Source organism: Strigops habroptila, chromosome 9 (genome assembly GCF_004027225.2).
Source record: "Strigops habroptila isolate Jane chromosome 9, bStrHab1.2.pri, whole genome shotgun sequence".
In the NCBI taxonomy this organism is placed as follows: domain Eukaryota; kingdom Metazoa; phylum Chordata; class Aves; order Psittaciformes; family Psittacidae; genus Strigops; species Strigops habroptila.
Genome location: NC_044285.2, coordinates 8116133 through 8133346, shown reverse-complemented (window position 1 = coordinate 8133346; position 17214 = coordinate 8116133). Strand labels below are relative to the sequence as shown.

Genomic DNA, 17214 nt, shown 5'->3' with positions numbered 1-17214 from the left:
GTAACCTCTGGACCAGCCCCCAGTAATCCGTTTGCCAGCACTCTGGGCTGGGGTTTGTCATCTCCCCCGGCCTAGGGATGTAGAAAGGGGCACCCCACTGTCCCCCAGCAGACAATGATGGGGACAGTGACATGTCCCCCAGTGCTGTACCCCCGAGGGGCGGCATGAAACGCTGCCAAGGTGGGAAATAGCAGCTGGTGAAACATCCCAGGAGCTCTGAGCCTTCAGCATCCACCTCAAAGGATGCTGCCTCCCCCCTGGGAGCCAGGACTAACTTTGCCCCCAGCCTTGTGCCCACAATAAGGTTCGTTGCTCATGATGCAAACCCTGCTGAGGGATAAAACCACTTCAAGTGAGGGTCCCCCAACCCCCTCCCCAGCCCCGGGGGGCTGTGGCTGTGGGAATATTGTGGTGATGAAGTTATTAGCTCCGGAAGCATTAATTGCAGGCGTGTTAATGGCTCTTTTGTCCAGCGAGCTGTCTTTCAGCGTGTGCGTGTGTGTGTGTGCGCTGGGCGGTTGTTTTTCTGCCAGCTGCTGTGTGGTTGGATGCTCTTTGGTATTTAGTTTGATCCTATTAAGGTGGATCTCAATTAATTAGGCAGGAGGCAGAGAGACAAAGAGAGACGCTGGGGCCATTCATTTTAGTCTTGTCATCGCGCCTCCCACCATTGGGAGAGAGGAAAGGGAAAGGGGGTATGGCTGCTGGGCACGGGAGATGGGAATGGGGCAGGCAGGTGGGGTGGCAGCCCCAAGGATCCTCCAGGAACCCCTTCCTGCTGCATGGGAATCCCAGGCAGGCTGCCTTCCCCTATCGCTGCTGGAGATACCCAGCTCCCATGCCCTGGGGCAGTGGGGTCCTGCTCCACCCCACTACCCTAAAGCATCCCATAAAACACATGGAGAATCCCAGGGAATTTCAACAGCAAGAGCTTTGTTGCAGTAGGAGCATCCCGCTCCATCCTGGTGCAATTAGTGCTGTGCCCCTGTGGGACCACGTGCCCCACGGGAAGGGGATGCACCCATCAGGCTCTCCAGCACCCCAGTTTGAGCATCACACCCCCTGCTCCCTGATCCCAGCTCCTGCATCCACCGATGGAACGGCTCCAAGTGCCAGCGTGGCAGCTCAGCCCCAGCAAGAGGCGGCAAATGGATCTCAAGGGCCCCCCTGACATTCCTCCTTCCTTTCCTTTGAAGGACAAGTGCCCCTCGGAGCTGCCCTCGCTGCCGGCTGCTAATGCAGGGGGCACAAAGGGGGATGCTGCTAAAAGCCTGGGCGAGCAGAAAGCTTTCAAGCTCCTTGGAAAGCCTGAAGGGGTGCCCAGGGGTGACCCCAATCTCTGCCACCAGTGCTGGGGTTGAGGTGTCGGGGTGCTGATACCCTGGGGTGTCCCCGTGCAGGGATTCAGGATGCCTGGGGATGGAGGGGTCTGGGATGCTCAAGGCATGGGGAGGGTCAGGGGGTGCTGGGGTGTGGGATGGGGGTGCGGGATGGTGCAGGGGGCTTGGGGGTGGTTGTACGGGGATGCAGGGGGTGCTGGGATGGGGTGGATGGGGTGCAGAGTGGGTACAGGGGGTGCCCATGGGACAGGGAGTGGGGTGAAGGATGAATGCAGGAATAGGGTGCAGGGGGTGCCTGGGCTGCTTCAGGGCGTGCCAGATGAGTGCAGAGTGGGTGCAGGATGGGTGCAGGATGGGTCCCTAATGGGTGTCCGGGCACGCCCCGCAGTGTTCCCTCCTTCCCGACAGGGGGCGCGGGCTCCGCGTTCTGCCGACACTCTGTTCCATCCTCTGTATCCCGGCGGCAGGAAGCGGAAGAGGGGCGGGTGATACCCCGCCGCCGCCGTGGTGGTGCGGTGGCGGCAAGATGGCGGCGGCCATGGCGTGAGCGGCGGGAGCGGCGTGGGACCCGGCGGTGAGCGCGGCGCGGCCTGCCCCGGCCCGCACCCCTCCCCCCCGCTGTCCCGGCCGGCGGCAGCGCGGCTGCGGCCCACGGGGGCTTGGCCTGGAGCTCCGGGTGCCGCCGCAGCCGCCGGACACCCGCCGCGGTGCCTGCGGGCTCCCGCCGTTCCCTGGTGCCTGTCCCCGTTCCTGGCTCGCTCCGTCCCCTTCCAGCCCTCTCGAGCAGGCGGGCTCGCAGACACCATCGCCCCTCAGTGCGCTGGGGTTACCGCTGGGCTCCTTCCCATTCCCCCCGCTGCTGAGGTCTCCGTCCCAGACTCTCCCCTCAGTGTCCTCCTGTGTCATCTCTCCCTTCCCAAAAGCGAGACTGCACCTTTCAGCCACCCCCGCTGGGTGCTGTGGGGCTTTCCCCCACTCTATCCCTGCAAGCAGGTCCCCCAGCATTCAACCCCGGTTTCCATGTGGTTCTGCAGCACGAGTGTGCTCTCTCCCCATCAGGGTAAAGATGAAGTAGAGCTCTGACCATGGACCATGATGCCCCCACAATCAGGCCCCGCCGCATCCAGAACCAGAATGTCATCCACCGCCTGGAGCGCCGCCGGATCAGCTCGGGCAAAGCGGGCACCCACTGGCACCAGGTCCGTGTCTTCCACCAGAACGTCTTCCCCAACTTCACCGTGGTCAACGTGGAGAAGCCGCCCTGCTTCCTGCGCAAGTTCTCCCCTGATGGCCGCTACTTCATCGCCTTCTCCTCTGACCAGACCTCTCTGGAGATCTATGAGTACCAAGGCTGCCAGGCGGCAGAAGACCTCCTGCAGGGCTACGAGGGAGAGATCCTGGCCAACGGCAATGACCAAAGATCTGTCAACATCCGCGGGCGGCTCTTTGAGCGCTTCTTTGTCCTGCTCCATATCACCAACGTGGCCTCCAACGGGGAGCACTTGAACCGGGAGTGCAGCTTGTTCACCGATGACTGCCGGTACGTGATCGTGGGCTCTGCCGCGTACCTGCCCGAGGAGCCTCACCCTCCCTTCTTCGAGGTGTACCGCAACAGCGAGTCCGTGACCCCTAATCCCCGCTCCCCCCTGGAGGATTATTCCCTGCATATCATAGACCTCCACACGGGCAGACTTTGTGACACTCGGACTTTCAAATGTGACAAAGTCATCCTGTCTCACAACCAGGGGCTGTACCTCTATAAGAACATCTTGGCCATTCTCTCCGTGCAGCAACAGACTATTCACGTCTTTCAGGTGACGCCCGAGGGTACGTTCATCGACGTACGGACTATCGGCCGCTTCTGCTATGAGGATGATCTCCTCACCCTGTCTGCGGTGTATCCCGAGGTGCAGCGGGACACCCAGACGGGGATGGCCAACCCCTACAAAGAGCCCTTCATAAACTCTTTGAAGCACAGGCTGCTGGTGTACCTGTGGCGAAGGGCCGAGCAGGATGGAAGCGCCATAGCGAAAAGAAGGTTCTTCCAGTACTTTGATCAGCTGAGGCAGCTCCGCATGTGGAAGATGCAGCTGTTGGATGAGAACCATCTCTTCATCAAATACACCAGTGAAGACGTGGTCACGCTGCGGGTGACGGACCCTTCCCAGGTACTGCAGCCTCCTCAGGCTGCTCTTTGCTTTGGGGCACCTCAAGTGGGTCCAGTGCTGTGAGCTGTGTTTCGTAGCCGAGCCTGTGAGGGTTGGTTATGCTACTTCGTTCTTGGGTGAACATCTGACACCTCTGATACTGAATAACTCACATCTTTTGCTCTCGTAATTTCACTGCTTCCTTCTCAACTAAAAATGAACGAGAAGATCTCTGGTGTGTTGTGGAGTCCTCTTTCTCCAGGGATTGTTCCCCTTGCTTGCAGATGCTGTGCAAGCCTCTTCCCCTCCTAATTCCCCAGCTGGTTAGTTTTTTAGCTGATATTTCAGGCAGTACACGTCAGTTGCAGAGGCAGTCTCTCCCTTCTCTCATGTATCTTGAAGCCTGTTTTTCAAATAGAATAGTCTTCTTCATTTTTCCCCAGTAGAATTCCTTTTTCTGTTCTGCCTACACACTCCCTCTTTCAAGCTTCAGTGAGTTAGTATTTGTGATCTCTCCAAATTGGAGTAGCAGCTTTTAGATCTATTTAATGTGCCAGTTGCTTCTCCTTTCAGTTTAGTACTAAAGAAGTCAAATTAGAGCAAATGTAGCTCAGTCAGTGCTGGGTCCCTCCAGACCTTTTACCATGCCCCAGGTTGATCATCTCTTTCACTACCATTAGAGCTCTGGTCAGGTTTTGAGCTCTATGAAACTGAGAAGGATGGTTTATTAGCCTGTTCTATTCCTTTAATTCACTTGGTTTTGATTCTGTTGGGAGTATTTAGCAAGAATTCATAATAAATCTCCAGTGCTGCATGTAGGTCTGATTGTTCCCTAGATGCTTGGTTTTCTTTCGTACCCTTCTCTTCCTCCCTATCTTTGCCAGATCCAGGACTTGGATCCTAGAAGAAACAGACAGTAGTTCTTTGTGTGTTGCCATAGACTAATTCTTCCTGGAAGACAACTGGCTTGTTTTCTTCTTATGTGGTGTTTGTTAGGGAGAGCTGCTTTGGGAAGGAATAGGTTCAGGTGTAATCTATTCAACTTTACACCTTTATGTGAAACTGAGCATCTGCCTCAAAACCATTAAAGCTTTGTGGAAGTGATCTGCAGCGTTGTGCTCGTTGCTGGGATGTGGAACAGTGCTCCTCTCCTGATGTAAATGTCTGTGGCAGGCTCAGCTCTGCCCTCCACTGTGGTTACCAAGGCTGCTGTGCCCAGTTTGCTGCAGCTCCTGACTCTCTTCACCCAAGGGTTACCTGAAGAAGCAGATTGTGGTTTGTTTGTGGTGTTCCTCAGGCAGTGTGTGTTGTGCTGGAGGAAGAGAACCTCAGTTCTTTCAGGAGGTAACTCCTGATGTGGAGCAGTCTCTGCAGACCTGCCTGAACGTGGGCTTTGTGTTGGGGCTTCCTGAACAAAGAAAACTTGACTCACAAAATACCTAAAGCTCCAATTTTTCTGTTGTCTCTTGGACAAGAACATGAGGTTTCATCCACTTTCAGGCTCCTCTCTTCTCTCTGGCCTCTCTGCCAAGAAGGTTGAGGAAGGTGCTGTTTGTGCTTTGTATTGTCAGGGTCTGCACTGAATCCTTCAAGATTTTTAAGCTGTGTACACATAGCTTGGGCTTTGTGGTTGTTCCAGGCTTGTGTTAACAGACTTGACAGCTTTGCTGTGTGATTTCTGCCTCTTGACTTCTGCCACCTCTGCTGTGATGATGGATTTTGCCTGTGTTACAGGTGCTGCTAAAGAGCAGTGAGGGTAGTTTCTCTGGTCAGGAGCATCCTGTAGATGTGTCTGTGTGTTAACCTGGCAAAGGAACTCTTTATTTAAGGTTGGAGGATACTCCCTGCAATCTCCAATGATGTAAATACTTTTTCCTTCTGTTGTCTCCTCTTATTTTGCCTCTGCTCCAGCCCAGTATTTCAGAAGGGCTTCCCTTTCCTCGGGCAGTAGTCGAGTGAGTAACCTCATGTAGAGCTCTTTGTTTGGACATGTGGGGGCTGGATTGTATTATCACAAGTTATTTTGGGGCTGTAAACCAAACAAACCTTGTGAGATTTGCGGGTGGGAGGGTGGGCAGAGTGCCTGCATCATTCTTGAGCACCGCTTGGGAGCAGGAGGTGAAGCATTTAGATATTGCCTTTATTGACAGAAGATTTAACCGGGTATGTGTGCAGATACCATGGGAATTAGTCACCTTTGAAGCAGGGGCAGGTTCTTACTTTGGAGTGCTGGGGTGTTACCACTCCTGTCTCTAATGAATGCTACATTTGATCAAGGATTAAATGTGCCCTTTTCCAATGGGATGGGAACCTTGCCTCCCTTGGATGTAGTTGCGCTGGCACAATGTCACTTTTTTCATAGAATCACAGAATAGTTTGGGTTGAAGGGAACTTAAAGCTCATCCAGCTCCAATCCCCTGCCACGGGCAGGGACACCTTCCACTAGAGCAGGTTGCTCCAAGCCCCTGTGTCCAACCTGGCCTTGAACACTGCCAGGGATGGGGCAGCCACAGCTTCTCTGGGCACCCTGTGCCAGCGCCTCAGCACCCTCACAGGGAAGAACTTCTACCTAAAATCTTATCTCAATCTCCCCTATGTCAGCTTAAAGCCATTCCCCCTTGTCCTGTCACTACCTGCCCTTGTAAAAAGATCCCTCTCCAGATTTCTTTTAGGCCCCCATTAGGTACTGGAAGACTGTTATAAGGTGTCCTCGGAGCCTTCTCTTCTCCAGGCTGAAGCAGCCCAGCTCCCTCAGCCTGCCTCTATAGCAAAGGTGCTCCATCTCTCACAGCATCTCCGTGGCCTCCTCTGGATTTGCTCCAGCAGCTCCACATCCCTCTTGTGTTGGATGCCCCAGAGCTGGGGACAGGACATAGGACTGCAAGGAGGGGCTGTCTCAGAGTGGAGCAGAGGGGGAACAACAGCTCCTTTAGCTTGTTGCTCACGCTCCTTTTGATGCAGCACAGCACACGGGGGGCTTCTGGGCTGTGAGTGCACACTGCTGGGTCATGCAGAGCTTCTCATCAGCCAACACCCCTTCTCCTCAGGGCTGCTCTCAGTCCATTCTCTGCCCACTTGTATTTGTGCTTGGGATTGCCCTGACCCAGCTGCGGGACCTTGCCTTGTTGCCATGAAACACTGCCATTGCCAATGCGCAGCGTGGTTCCTGAGCCTTCTTGCACAAGAATGTTGTCATTAAAAAGAAGCCATTAATGTCTTTCAGTTTTTCATTTCTCTACTGGCAGAGCATCAAGGGCACAAGTCTTTGTGGGCAGTGGTTTAGTGCACGGTACACTAAAAAAGCTCATCTCTGTGGGATGGAAATCTTAAGAAGGGGAGGAAAATGTATGTCTGTATGCAGAAGAAAAACTAATTTGTGGCCAGCTAGCTCTGGATTTAAAACCATTTTGTCAGCAGGAATGAAAGTTAAATTTGGCACTTTAGAAAGCATTTTGGATTTGGTGGAGGGCAGAAGAGGAGAAAACAGGAGTATTGACATCCAGTTTGACTTGAAAAATTGGACGCCCATTAAGTTTTCTTCATAAATAATCACACTTAAGAGGTGGATAATTTGGTACCTGTGGAGGTATTTGAATAGCAGAATGGATTAGTGTGGGGATCTGGGATTCTCCTGCACTGCAGAGATGTTTGGGTAGGGTCTGTGGTGGCATGTGTGGGGAAGGAAGGGACAGCTTCCCTTGGGTAACCACTACCTCTGCCTCTCTCCTCAGCCTTCGTTCTTCGTCGTGTACAACATGGTGACCACAGAGGTTATTGCTGTCTTTGAGAACACATCCGACGAGCTGCTGGAGCTGTTTGAGAACTTCTGTGACCTCTTCAGGAACGCCACCCTGCACAGCGAGGCCGTCCAGTTCCCCTGCTCAGCCTCCAGCAACAACTTTGCCAGGCAGATCCAGCGCCGGTGAGCCATTCGGAGCATGCTTTATCCCACATAGACACGCGCTCAGCCCCGTCAGCTGAAGGCCAGTATCAAATATCAACAACAGCAACCCCGAGAAACCGGTTCCTTTAGTTGTATCTTGCTTGGACATGGTTCATCTTGCAGCCTCATGCATCTGGTTTGATATTCCACAGCATCTGTCTCATGGCAGGAAGGAGCAAAGCAGTGGCAATTCAATGCTTAGAAGAAAGGAAAGGGAGTTTTGAGGGAAAGATGCTTCTGGCCCTCCTTGAGCAGTAAGTCTTCTGGAGGTTATTAAAACCCAATAGCTTAGATCCCTGAAGATGAGATTTGTCAAGATGCTAATTGCCAAGTGCCATTCTCTGTATTTAGTGTGTATCAAACTGCTCTGTAGCATTTTCTCCAACATCAGTCACAAGCTTGTGGCTCTCATCAAACTCAGTTAGGAGAAAGGAAGCTCATCTGCCTAGACCTATTGTGAAAGCTGAGCAAACCCATCAAAATAACCTGGATTTCTAGAATGTACTTCAACAGTCAGATGTGGTTTTAATGAGGCAGAGTGTGTTATTTCTCTTGGAATATATTTTGATGTGACTCAGGGTGTTTTGTTCTTCCAGTGACTTGTTTCGCATCATCCAAAGTACTTGGCAACCGCTTCTGGGCATGAAGATTCTGTTGATTTTAGACTGACGTCACATAAGTAAGAGGAAGTTGACTGTGTCTGTAACTTTCTAGAGCTGCCTGTCAGGAAATCCTTAGCGCTTAGTGGGAGAGGAGAGAATGAGAGAGCTCACTGCAGACACCCGAAGAACAACTGCCTTGTGTTAGAGAGGAGAATCTTTCCATCCCCTTAGCTACAAGGGCCTTTAACAGGAGTGTTTAACTTCCTGTGTTTAACACAGTGAGGTGGCTTTTGGCTGAGTGTTTCCGGCCAAATGGAAGTGTTTTACCCTCCTTGATGTATGACATCCGTGCAGCTGATCTGACTGTTCTTGCACATAGAAAGCTCCAATTTTACTTGGAAAGGAAATCCAGCCTCTGTTCATCTCTCCACCGGGGAGAACTTTCAGCCCAGTGGAGTTTCTGAAGAGCTTTAGGCTTCTCATCAAGGTTCTTCCCCAGTTCAGGTTTCTCCCTTTGCGCATTTCAAACATAGTGGCTGTGTCAACAGTAAGGGCTCAACTGTTACTGTGAAACCCTCTGGCTTTTGCTTATGCTCTTTCCAGGCTTCATGGTAGAACTTGGATTGGCTGATAAGCTGCTAATCCATCTCTCCCTGTTTCTGATCCTGTTCATTTCCTGCACTGCAGAGCAGCTGGGGCCAGGCACAGTCTTCTCCTTCTGTCAGTTTGGGCTTTCAGAGCGGAAACAGTAATGATGAGAGAGGATAAAAAGGTCACCAGATCTGGCTGATGCTCAAATCACTGTGATACATCTTTGGAAACGAGCTGGTTTAGTTCTTACACTGCTGCTGCTTTTCTTTCCCTGTCAATTTTCCTCCTTAGCTTGTTTGAGCTGTGCTGTTCACCTGTGGCCTTTGTGAGTAAAACCTGTTCCTTGGCTTGCTCCAGGTTCAAAGACACTATCGTGAATGCCAAGTACGGAGGGCACACGGAGGCCGTGCGGAGGCTGCTGGGCCAGCTCCCCATCAGCGCCCAGTCCTACAGTGGCAGCCCATACCTCGACCTCTCCCTTTTCAGCTATGATGACAAGTGGGTGTCAGTCATGGAGCGGCCCAAGACCTGCGGGGATCACCCTATAAGGTACGGAACAGGCCAAGAAGCTGTGTGTGAGGAGACCAGAGCGAGTGAATCACTGCTGTGTGGCATCAAATGTGCAGAGAAGGGGGTAGATTGTGGCCTTTCTCATGACATCCTTTCACCAGAGGGTTTATTTCAGCACAAAGCTTGGCCTCCTTCCTTGTGACAACTGTTTTATCCTGTATGTGGATATGGAGGATAAAACCTCCATATCCTCTGTGGAGGGCTCTTCAAGTCTTCTCCCTGAGCTGCCCTAGGGAAGGTTTGGGTAGTGAAGCCTGAGCCTTTTCCATATGAAAGCCCTTGATCCTCCTCCTCTTCTTGCACTCCTGCTGTTGTGTTTAGGCTCCAGTGTGATATATATGGTTCTGGATGCCTGCTTTCCTGTGCTGGAAGGATCCTTTTTGAGCACGTGGGCTTAGCTGGCAAGGATGATCTGGTTTATCCTGTGAATAAAATAGTAGCTGGGTTAGGTGATTCTCAGAACGCTCGTGGTATTGATTTAGCTATTTTCAGACTTGCCTTGTTTACAGTTCTCACCCTGGGAGCTGTACTCCTCTTCATACCCCCGGTCTTTCTGTGGTCTGGAGGAAATTTGCTTCCCTACTAGGAGTTTGAGCCGGGTGTAAGGGCCATTCTGTGCCTCTTATGTCTGAGCTTTTAATATAGGAGTAAGCCGGAGCTTGGGAATAAGGAGGTTGGTAATGCTTCTTGAGAAACATCCTTATTTTCGCTGGCTGCAGCCATGGCTGCAAGTAGTAGCGGTTAAAAATCCAACCTCTCTGGCCTGAGAGGCATAAAGAGGCTGAGTTCTCCAGGCAAGAATAGTCTTTCCACTTATAGTACTGCAGAAAGCAAACCTATGCTCTGGAAACAAAGCGAGCCTTCAATGCCCAAGTGCTTTGTTTAGCAACTGCACACATGTTGGGGGCTCAGGCAGCCTGGGGAGACCATGCTGGCCGGTTTCCCAACTTTATTTTCATCCGTGCATTCTCCAGCAGTGGTTTCATGTCTCCCCTGGCCCTGCCTCAGGTGCTGGGGAACCTCTGCTTATTCCTGCGCTCTCAGTTCCCAAATCATGTATATTTAATTGCTTTTTCTGCCTGTATGAGTTGGTTTGATCTCAGGCTCCCATGTTACCTGCAGAGAAAAGCCTGCCCTTTTCCCCCTTGTCATGCCTGACGTTGGGAAAACTTGCCAGGCGGGCAGTTGTCTGCCAGCACCAACCTGTGTGTGGCTCCTGCAGACAAAAGGGAGCAAAACCGCAGTCGTTTGCTGTGGTTAAGTCTTTGTAGTAAACATAGCCAAGTGTCACCTTCCCTCCCTCCCCTGAGCAAACCGGCCCTTCAGAGCCAGAGCTTCTAAAGCTCAAAGCTGTGCACAGTCAATTAGGACTTGAATAGAGGCTTGGAGCTGTGGGGCTCCTGGCTTTTGGCAAGTAAGCAGAAGACAAGGCGCTAACCTTAACCATTCAGGAGCTGAAATGGTGCCGCTGTGCCTCTCACATGCAAAACAAAGGGATTAATAAAGTAATGCCGCTGCCTGTTGTGGTTAGAGGGCTTGGAAATGAGGGGCCACAGGATTTGTAATGTAAGTCCTGTAATTGTCTGCAATGGAAAACCCTTCAGCAGCTCAGGGTGTTTATAATCCATGTGCAGTTTCCTGGCACTGTGTGCCACATAAGAAGGTCTCCATAGCTTTTACACGTCGGTTTCAGCACCTCTGTGCTACTGCCTCACTTTAACCCTTAGTGCCTTTCTGCATCCCTGAAGGTTCAATTCTCAACGGGCTACTTGAGAGACCGGTTGGTTGCTCCCAGGCAGGAAGGACTTTCCCCATCACTGCCATCTTCCAGCATCTTTTCAGGAGGCTTGAAGAGAGATTCAGTGGGTGAAATGATGGCACTTGTGAGGAAGAGGCTCTAACACAGCCTTGCCTATAGTAGGGGGTCTCTCAAATCCAGCTAGTTGGTTAATAAGGAGCCATTTAACCAAAAAATTGGTCTGCAGATGAATCTTCCATTTTCATACAGTCTGAAAAGGCTGGTCTTGCCTTTTCTGTTGACATACAATTTTATATTGCAGTGCCTAATTTATCCTCAGAGTGAGAGCCCATGGAAATGGCCTCTGATTGCAGAGCACTTTTAAAACTACATTTAAAAATACCAAACTGAGCCCATCTTGGAGATTACAGGGAGCTTCATCTCGAGTAGTAAATTATTGTGAATTGGGGAGAGAGAGGAGCGGACGGGGGACTGTGCTTTATTTAAAGAATGACCCTCTGCATACCCAGCCTTGTGTAGGAGGGAAAGGGCTTTTCGAAAAGCCAAATACCAAGATTGTGACTCTCTTGCTGGGTTCTTGTGTGCAATTTTCAGGCAGGGCTGGCTGGCACTTTGATTCAGAGGAAGGGAGAGGAGAGTGGCCCTCCAGGAAGAACATGAGGTTCTCAATAGGCTCTGTTGTTAAAATGTGGAGTATTTCTGCTTCTGAAACAGCGTTGCCTGTATCTGTCATCACCCGTTCTTCCAGGCTGAGAGCCGACTGCATTGTATTGGTGGCGGGGGGGGAATCTGCTTGGAGATTAAAAGCATTCTCAGAGTGAAAACCAGAGGAAAAATGCAAAATACCCACATGTACTAAGTGGTGGTAGAAAAGGAGGCAGCTGGGAGGCGAAATGGCAATGCTGGGAGAGGAGAAAAATGGGTCTAACGAACTGAGACATCTTCAGGCTGAGGACTCGAGTTAGAGCCCAGCTGCTATGTGAAGGTACCACATCCAGAAGCCTCCATCACCGCATCCCAGAAACCTCCACCACAGTCTTGGGGAGTGCGGGATCATTGCAGAGAGCCCCATGTTCCCACAGCAGCACAGGATCCTGGTGTTACCTGGGCTCATGTCGGTTACACCGAGTGTGCAGAGAAGGCTCAAGGAGCGGAGAGCATTCTAGACTCACCTGTCTCTTCAGCACTGTTTGCTTTGTGCTGAAGCTGTGTTCCAGAGCTCCCCTGTTTGGAGACACAGATGAGCTTGACCCACAGGCAGGTTTGTGAGTGACAGCAGGAGGATGCAAGGCTTCCCTTGACCGCTGCCCTTGCTCTGATTGTTGAGTGCAATTCACTGGGTGCTTTCTGCCCAACCTAGCTTGTTAATGCTTTTTTTTTTCCTTGATGGAAACCTGAAAGGAACTTCAAAACCCTGCTTGAGCTGCACAGTATATCTTGGCACCCTTGAGCAGAAGTGGATCAAGCTGTTCACCTTCCTCAACTGAAAGGGGGTGTAGCAGCAGTGTAAAGCCTACCTGGCAGCATTAGGAGAGGGAAGGGGTAGCCTTACACTCACAGTGAAAGCCATTGGTAAGGGAAGCAAGCTCAGTTCTGTGCACTATATCTGCCTTAGGGATGAAGGGGAGCAGCCTGCACTAAGAGAGGATGGAAACCCAGCACAAGCGGGGTCTGGCCCAAGCTTATTCCATCATGTGAAGTCAGCTGTATCCACCAACACGACAGGCACTGATGATACTAAGATGAAATCAGGCTTTTCTAGACAGTGGAAAACTAGCTGCCCTGAGAGGGGCTTTCTGGCCAAGAGCCAGACCCCCAGCTGAGGGCTTCCTGCCCCTGAGGGAGTACCAGAGCTTGAACAAGGCACTCATCTATGTGTGCGAAGAGCCCAGATGGCAAAGTCAATAGTGGGGAACAGCCGTAATTGACTTTCTCTTCCTTTCAGGTTTTACGCTCGTGATTCTGGCCTCCTGAAGTTTGAGATCCAGGCGGGCCTCCTGGGGCGCCCCATCAATCACACCGTGCGGCGCCTGGTTGCGTTCACCTTCCACCCCTTCGAGCCCTTCGCCATCTCGGTGCAGCGCACTAACGCCGAGTACGTGGTGAACTTCCACATGAGGCACAGCTGCACGTAGCCTGCCTCGGCTGCTCCTCCTGCGGCTGGGGCTCTGCCACAGGCACACCAAAGCCAGGCACTCGCGCCTTCTAGGAAACCAAACCATCCCTCGTGGCAAGCAACCTGAGCTGGGAGCTCCTACCCGCTGGCATCTCGCAGGGCTTCCTCTGCCCTAACTCAAGTTAGGTGTGGGAATGATTCTTCTGACCCTGTTTGGACCATGGAGGTCCCGCTGCATTAAACGCTGCTGTTGTTCCCTGTTCCTGTTGATGAACAAAGTGTAGCTGAGGTTCCTTCCCTGGTTTCCCAGAGACACGTCCGTTTTCTCTCCTGTTGTAGGTCTCAGGATGGCAAAGCTGGAGTTTGGCAATGCGTTTGTGGAGTGCGCCCTTCTGCACTGGTGCTCTCCTACCTTGTTGAGACAAACAGCCTGTCATAGAGGGAATGGATGGGAGCCGTAGGGAGAGCTTAGAAATACAGCTACCCGTGTTTGTGTCTTCAGTGTTAGTAGGGAAATGAAATCCTGTTCTCATCCACGCAATCTACTCATGTGATTTTAATATGCAAGAGATCAGGGGAAAAAAGGTGTGAGAAATCACTGCGACTGAGAGACGTGAGGTGCGTTCCTGGCTCTTATGCAAGTCACTTAATCTTTGTGCCTTAGTATCTAAAAGCTCCTAAGTGAAAGGTGGTGTGTTAATACCACAAAGCCAGGGCAGCTGGCTGCGTCTCTAATGCATGAGGAGGTGGGCACAGAAGGAAGATGAGTGGCTGGGAAGGGTGTGGGGAGCAACAGCAGCTCCTTGCTCGTGTCAGAAGGGCTTTTCTGCAGCATGGGGGTGAATCCTCACAGCCATTTGCTGCTGAGAACGAGGGAGACCCAGCTGCTGGCACCCTCCTGCGTGTTGGAGTACCAGTGTGGAGAATTAGTAGCATTTGGGTTTGCCCAAAAAGAAGAGAGGAAACCTGAATTAATGTGCATTGCTGCAGGTTCGCAGTTAGGAGATGAGCTTGTTGACTTAGGAGATGAGCTTGTTGATTTAGGTTGCTTACCTATCCCTGTCTGATATGCTTGTTCTCTGTGAGAACCTGATTTGCTGTTCCCAGGCTTCAAAGCACAGTTGGCTGCTGCATCAGTGCTGATTGAACCACTGTGGTGTTTATGCTGCTGATAAAATAAGCTCCTGGGTATAATATTACCTGCCACCGTGGGCTGGTGAGGATGCTGGCCTGACCTTCTCTCTTAAACATGTTTTTAGTTCTAGGCCAACATTTGGGCTTTCCTGCACACACAGGCTGGTTTATGACTGTGTGCTGCCAGGCACTGCTCCCATCCCAGCATCACGAGCCTGCTGTTGTCCCATTCCTATAAGAGGTATAGAGGGGGCATTAGAAAACTGGTGCTTATACACGGGAGACCCTCTACTTTAAAGGACCCTTGGGGATGTCTTGTTTGGACCAAACCGAGCTGTGGGTGATGTGTTGTGGCCACAGGCCTGTGAAGAACAACGTTGAAGTCATACATTCATTTTGCATGATGCTACATAGGAAAAGAACCACGTGGGTCGTTGGTGCCTGCTTAGTATCAAGAGTGGACCTTGTAATGGAGAGTGCTCTGGGGTCCCTGAATCAGCCTTTACTCTATCTCACGGTACTCCTCTCCAATCCTGGCCTTGCTAAACATATTTCTAGGGTAAGACATTGTATTTCACCGCTCTCTTCCTGGTGTTTGCACTGTTGGTTTCTCAGGTCTGTCAGGAGCAGCTTCAGGTCAGAAGACTGCTAATAGAGTAGGTGTCAGGCCACGCGTGCTTCAGCTCCAGGTTCCTCTCCATCTGATAACACTATTTGCCAAGGGTTTAGGTTTTTATCCTGTGATTTGTTCCTCAAACATTCAGTTAAAGCTCCAAGTGGAGAATCATTTGCACATTGTAGATCATGGATTTACCTCCTTCTGCACCACTCTCTTATTTGTTCACATTTCCAGTATGAAACTTTTGCTTTTCTAAAGCTCTTAGCAGCTCCATCCAAGACTGGGTTTTCTCCTTGGCATCACAGCCTTGGGAAATCAGTGCTTCCTCAAAGAGCTGTCACATCTCCATTTAGACTTTTGTTTGGTGGCAAAAACATAAACCACTTCATTTCTGAAACCAGAGCTTTTGCCAAATTCAGGCTGTCCTGTGGGAAGCAGAGTGCATGGCACTGATTGTGGGGCTTGGGGCTGAGACGTAGAGATCTGTTCTTAGCTCAGCCAGTAAATTGTTCTGTGACTGGGGCAAATCTCTTCCTGCTCCAGCTGGTGTTTTCTTCCCTGTAAATGAGGCCAAAACCGTATTTTTCAGCTTTTGTAAAACACTTTTGAGATTCATGGATAAAAAGTGCTGCATAAGCGCGAAGTATTTTCTTATTATGTTTGCAGACAAACTGATTGATCATTCTGGGTACTAATTGCCTGGGAGTAGCACAGCAGCTCCTCTGGTCTTGGCTGCTGCGTTTTGTATCTACAGCAGAGTTAATTTTATTACTGAAATGTATTGAAAGAAAAGCCTCTCATGCTTGAAATATGGATTCTTTTATTTAAGAAACAAGAAGTGTGTGTGTGTGTGTGTGGTGGCGAGGGCGGGAGCAAAGGGGAGATCTTTTCTACCTGCTATTTTTTCCTAGGTTAGGACGAAGATTTGTTAGTAACACAAGACAGAAATTGAATAAACACAATTTGCTTTAAGAGCCTCATTTATTGTCTTTGTCTTCCCAAAAGCTTAATGGTGCAGATGGGAATTCCTTTGCTAAGAAGAGAATTAGAGGTGTGCCTTGGACTATGCAGGCGTGTCACATGCGCCTCTTCCTGGCAGTTGGGATACAAATGTACTCAAGGATGTTCCCATCTTAGGCATTCCTTTGGTTACTGCGGATTTCTCAAGTTCTTGTTTACATGAGCTAATGCTGGGGGAGGAATTCTTGGCCTTCAGTTATGTTTTCCCCTTTGTATATGATTGCTAGCCCAATTTGTATTTAAAGACTCTTCCTTTATTCCATTTATAGCGTTTGTCTAATGCTGGGGCTGTTTGCTGCTGATGGTTCATGATCAGAAGATGAAAGCTGAACACACTTCGCTTGGCAGAAGAGCCATCGCCTCGCCATGGCTTCTAGGTTGGGCTGAGGCACCCAGATTTTCCACTGTGTCCTGCTCCCAGCTTTGCACAACAACATTTGAATGGCACCTTCCCAAAGATGGGGATCCCCTTGTAAGCTGCTCTGTAACAACCTTGCAGCATCCCTGTTTGTTAGTTCCTCTGAGCAGCCACATTTTGGGCACAAAAGCCACTTTCTTTTGAACCCCCCCTCCATTTTCATGTGTGCAGTGCTCTGATGCTTTCCTTTGGAGACCTTGAGCATATCAAAGCTCTTGAGCTTGTGGCTTTTCAGACAGGCACTAAGTGACGAGGTGGTGCTTGACTTGGAAACCATGTTTGACCAGCAGCAGAATCCCATCTTTTGTTACTTCTCGTGCTGCTTTTGCTTTTAAAAAGAAGCAGTAAAAGCAGGACACTTGCAATATTTCTTATAAAAATTGCATTAGACAGTGAGCCACAGAAATCCCATTAGAATCAAACCTATATATCCGGTAATGGTGTGTCCCTCCTTTCAATTAACCTTCCAGCACTGAGTGACTGGCCCTGATTTAGCTCCTGATGTTCTCGGTGCACTTGGAGGACCTTCCTTTTGCTCAGGTGCTAGTGTCTGTTCTGCTTCCCTTGGTCCTTTTGACCCAGGTAGAACAATCAGATTTCTGATGCTTTAAGAAGTCTATTTGTCTGTCTTGCGTCTGTCCTCCTGTCTTGCTGCTTTTCTGCCAGCTTTTCCTGCAGGATCTCTCGGGGCTATGGGCAGAGAGATGGTAAAGGCTGGATGGCAATGGGATGTGTGGCACTCAACAGCTTTCATCCCTGTGTGAACCAGGTGGGTGCATGCTGCAGATCACACAGGTGGTCCTGTGGGCAAGCAACGGGGCAGGATTTTATGGGTTTGCTTTTGCCTTGCTTCCTGAGTTTCAGAGTCCTGGTGATCAATGTACCTGAATCCTCGTGCTTCTCTGTCTTGTAATATGGGTGTAAAAGCTTTTCCGGCCAAGCGCTCCTCAGCAGA

The 17214-nt window shown here is 50.7% G+C and overlaps 1 protein-coding gene across 1 annotated transcript; it reads left to right on the top strand.

The window, feature by feature from the left end:
* The first annotated feature begins 1792 nt into the window (after positions 1-1792).
* DET1 (DET1 partner of COP1 E3 ubiquitin ligase) lies at positions 1793-15790 on the top strand. Its single transcript, XM_030497205.1, has 5 exons — positions 1793-1914; positions 2400-3508; positions 7219-7409; positions 8981-9172; positions 12898-15790. Exons 2-5 carry the CDS (start codon positions 2426-2428, stop codon positions 13085-13087), a joined length of 1656 nt encoding a protein of 551 aa, XP_030353065.1. The 5' UTR covers positions 1793-1914; positions 2400-2425; the 3' UTR covers positions 13088-15790.
* The last annotated feature ends 1424 nt before the right edge of the window (positions 15791-17214 follow it).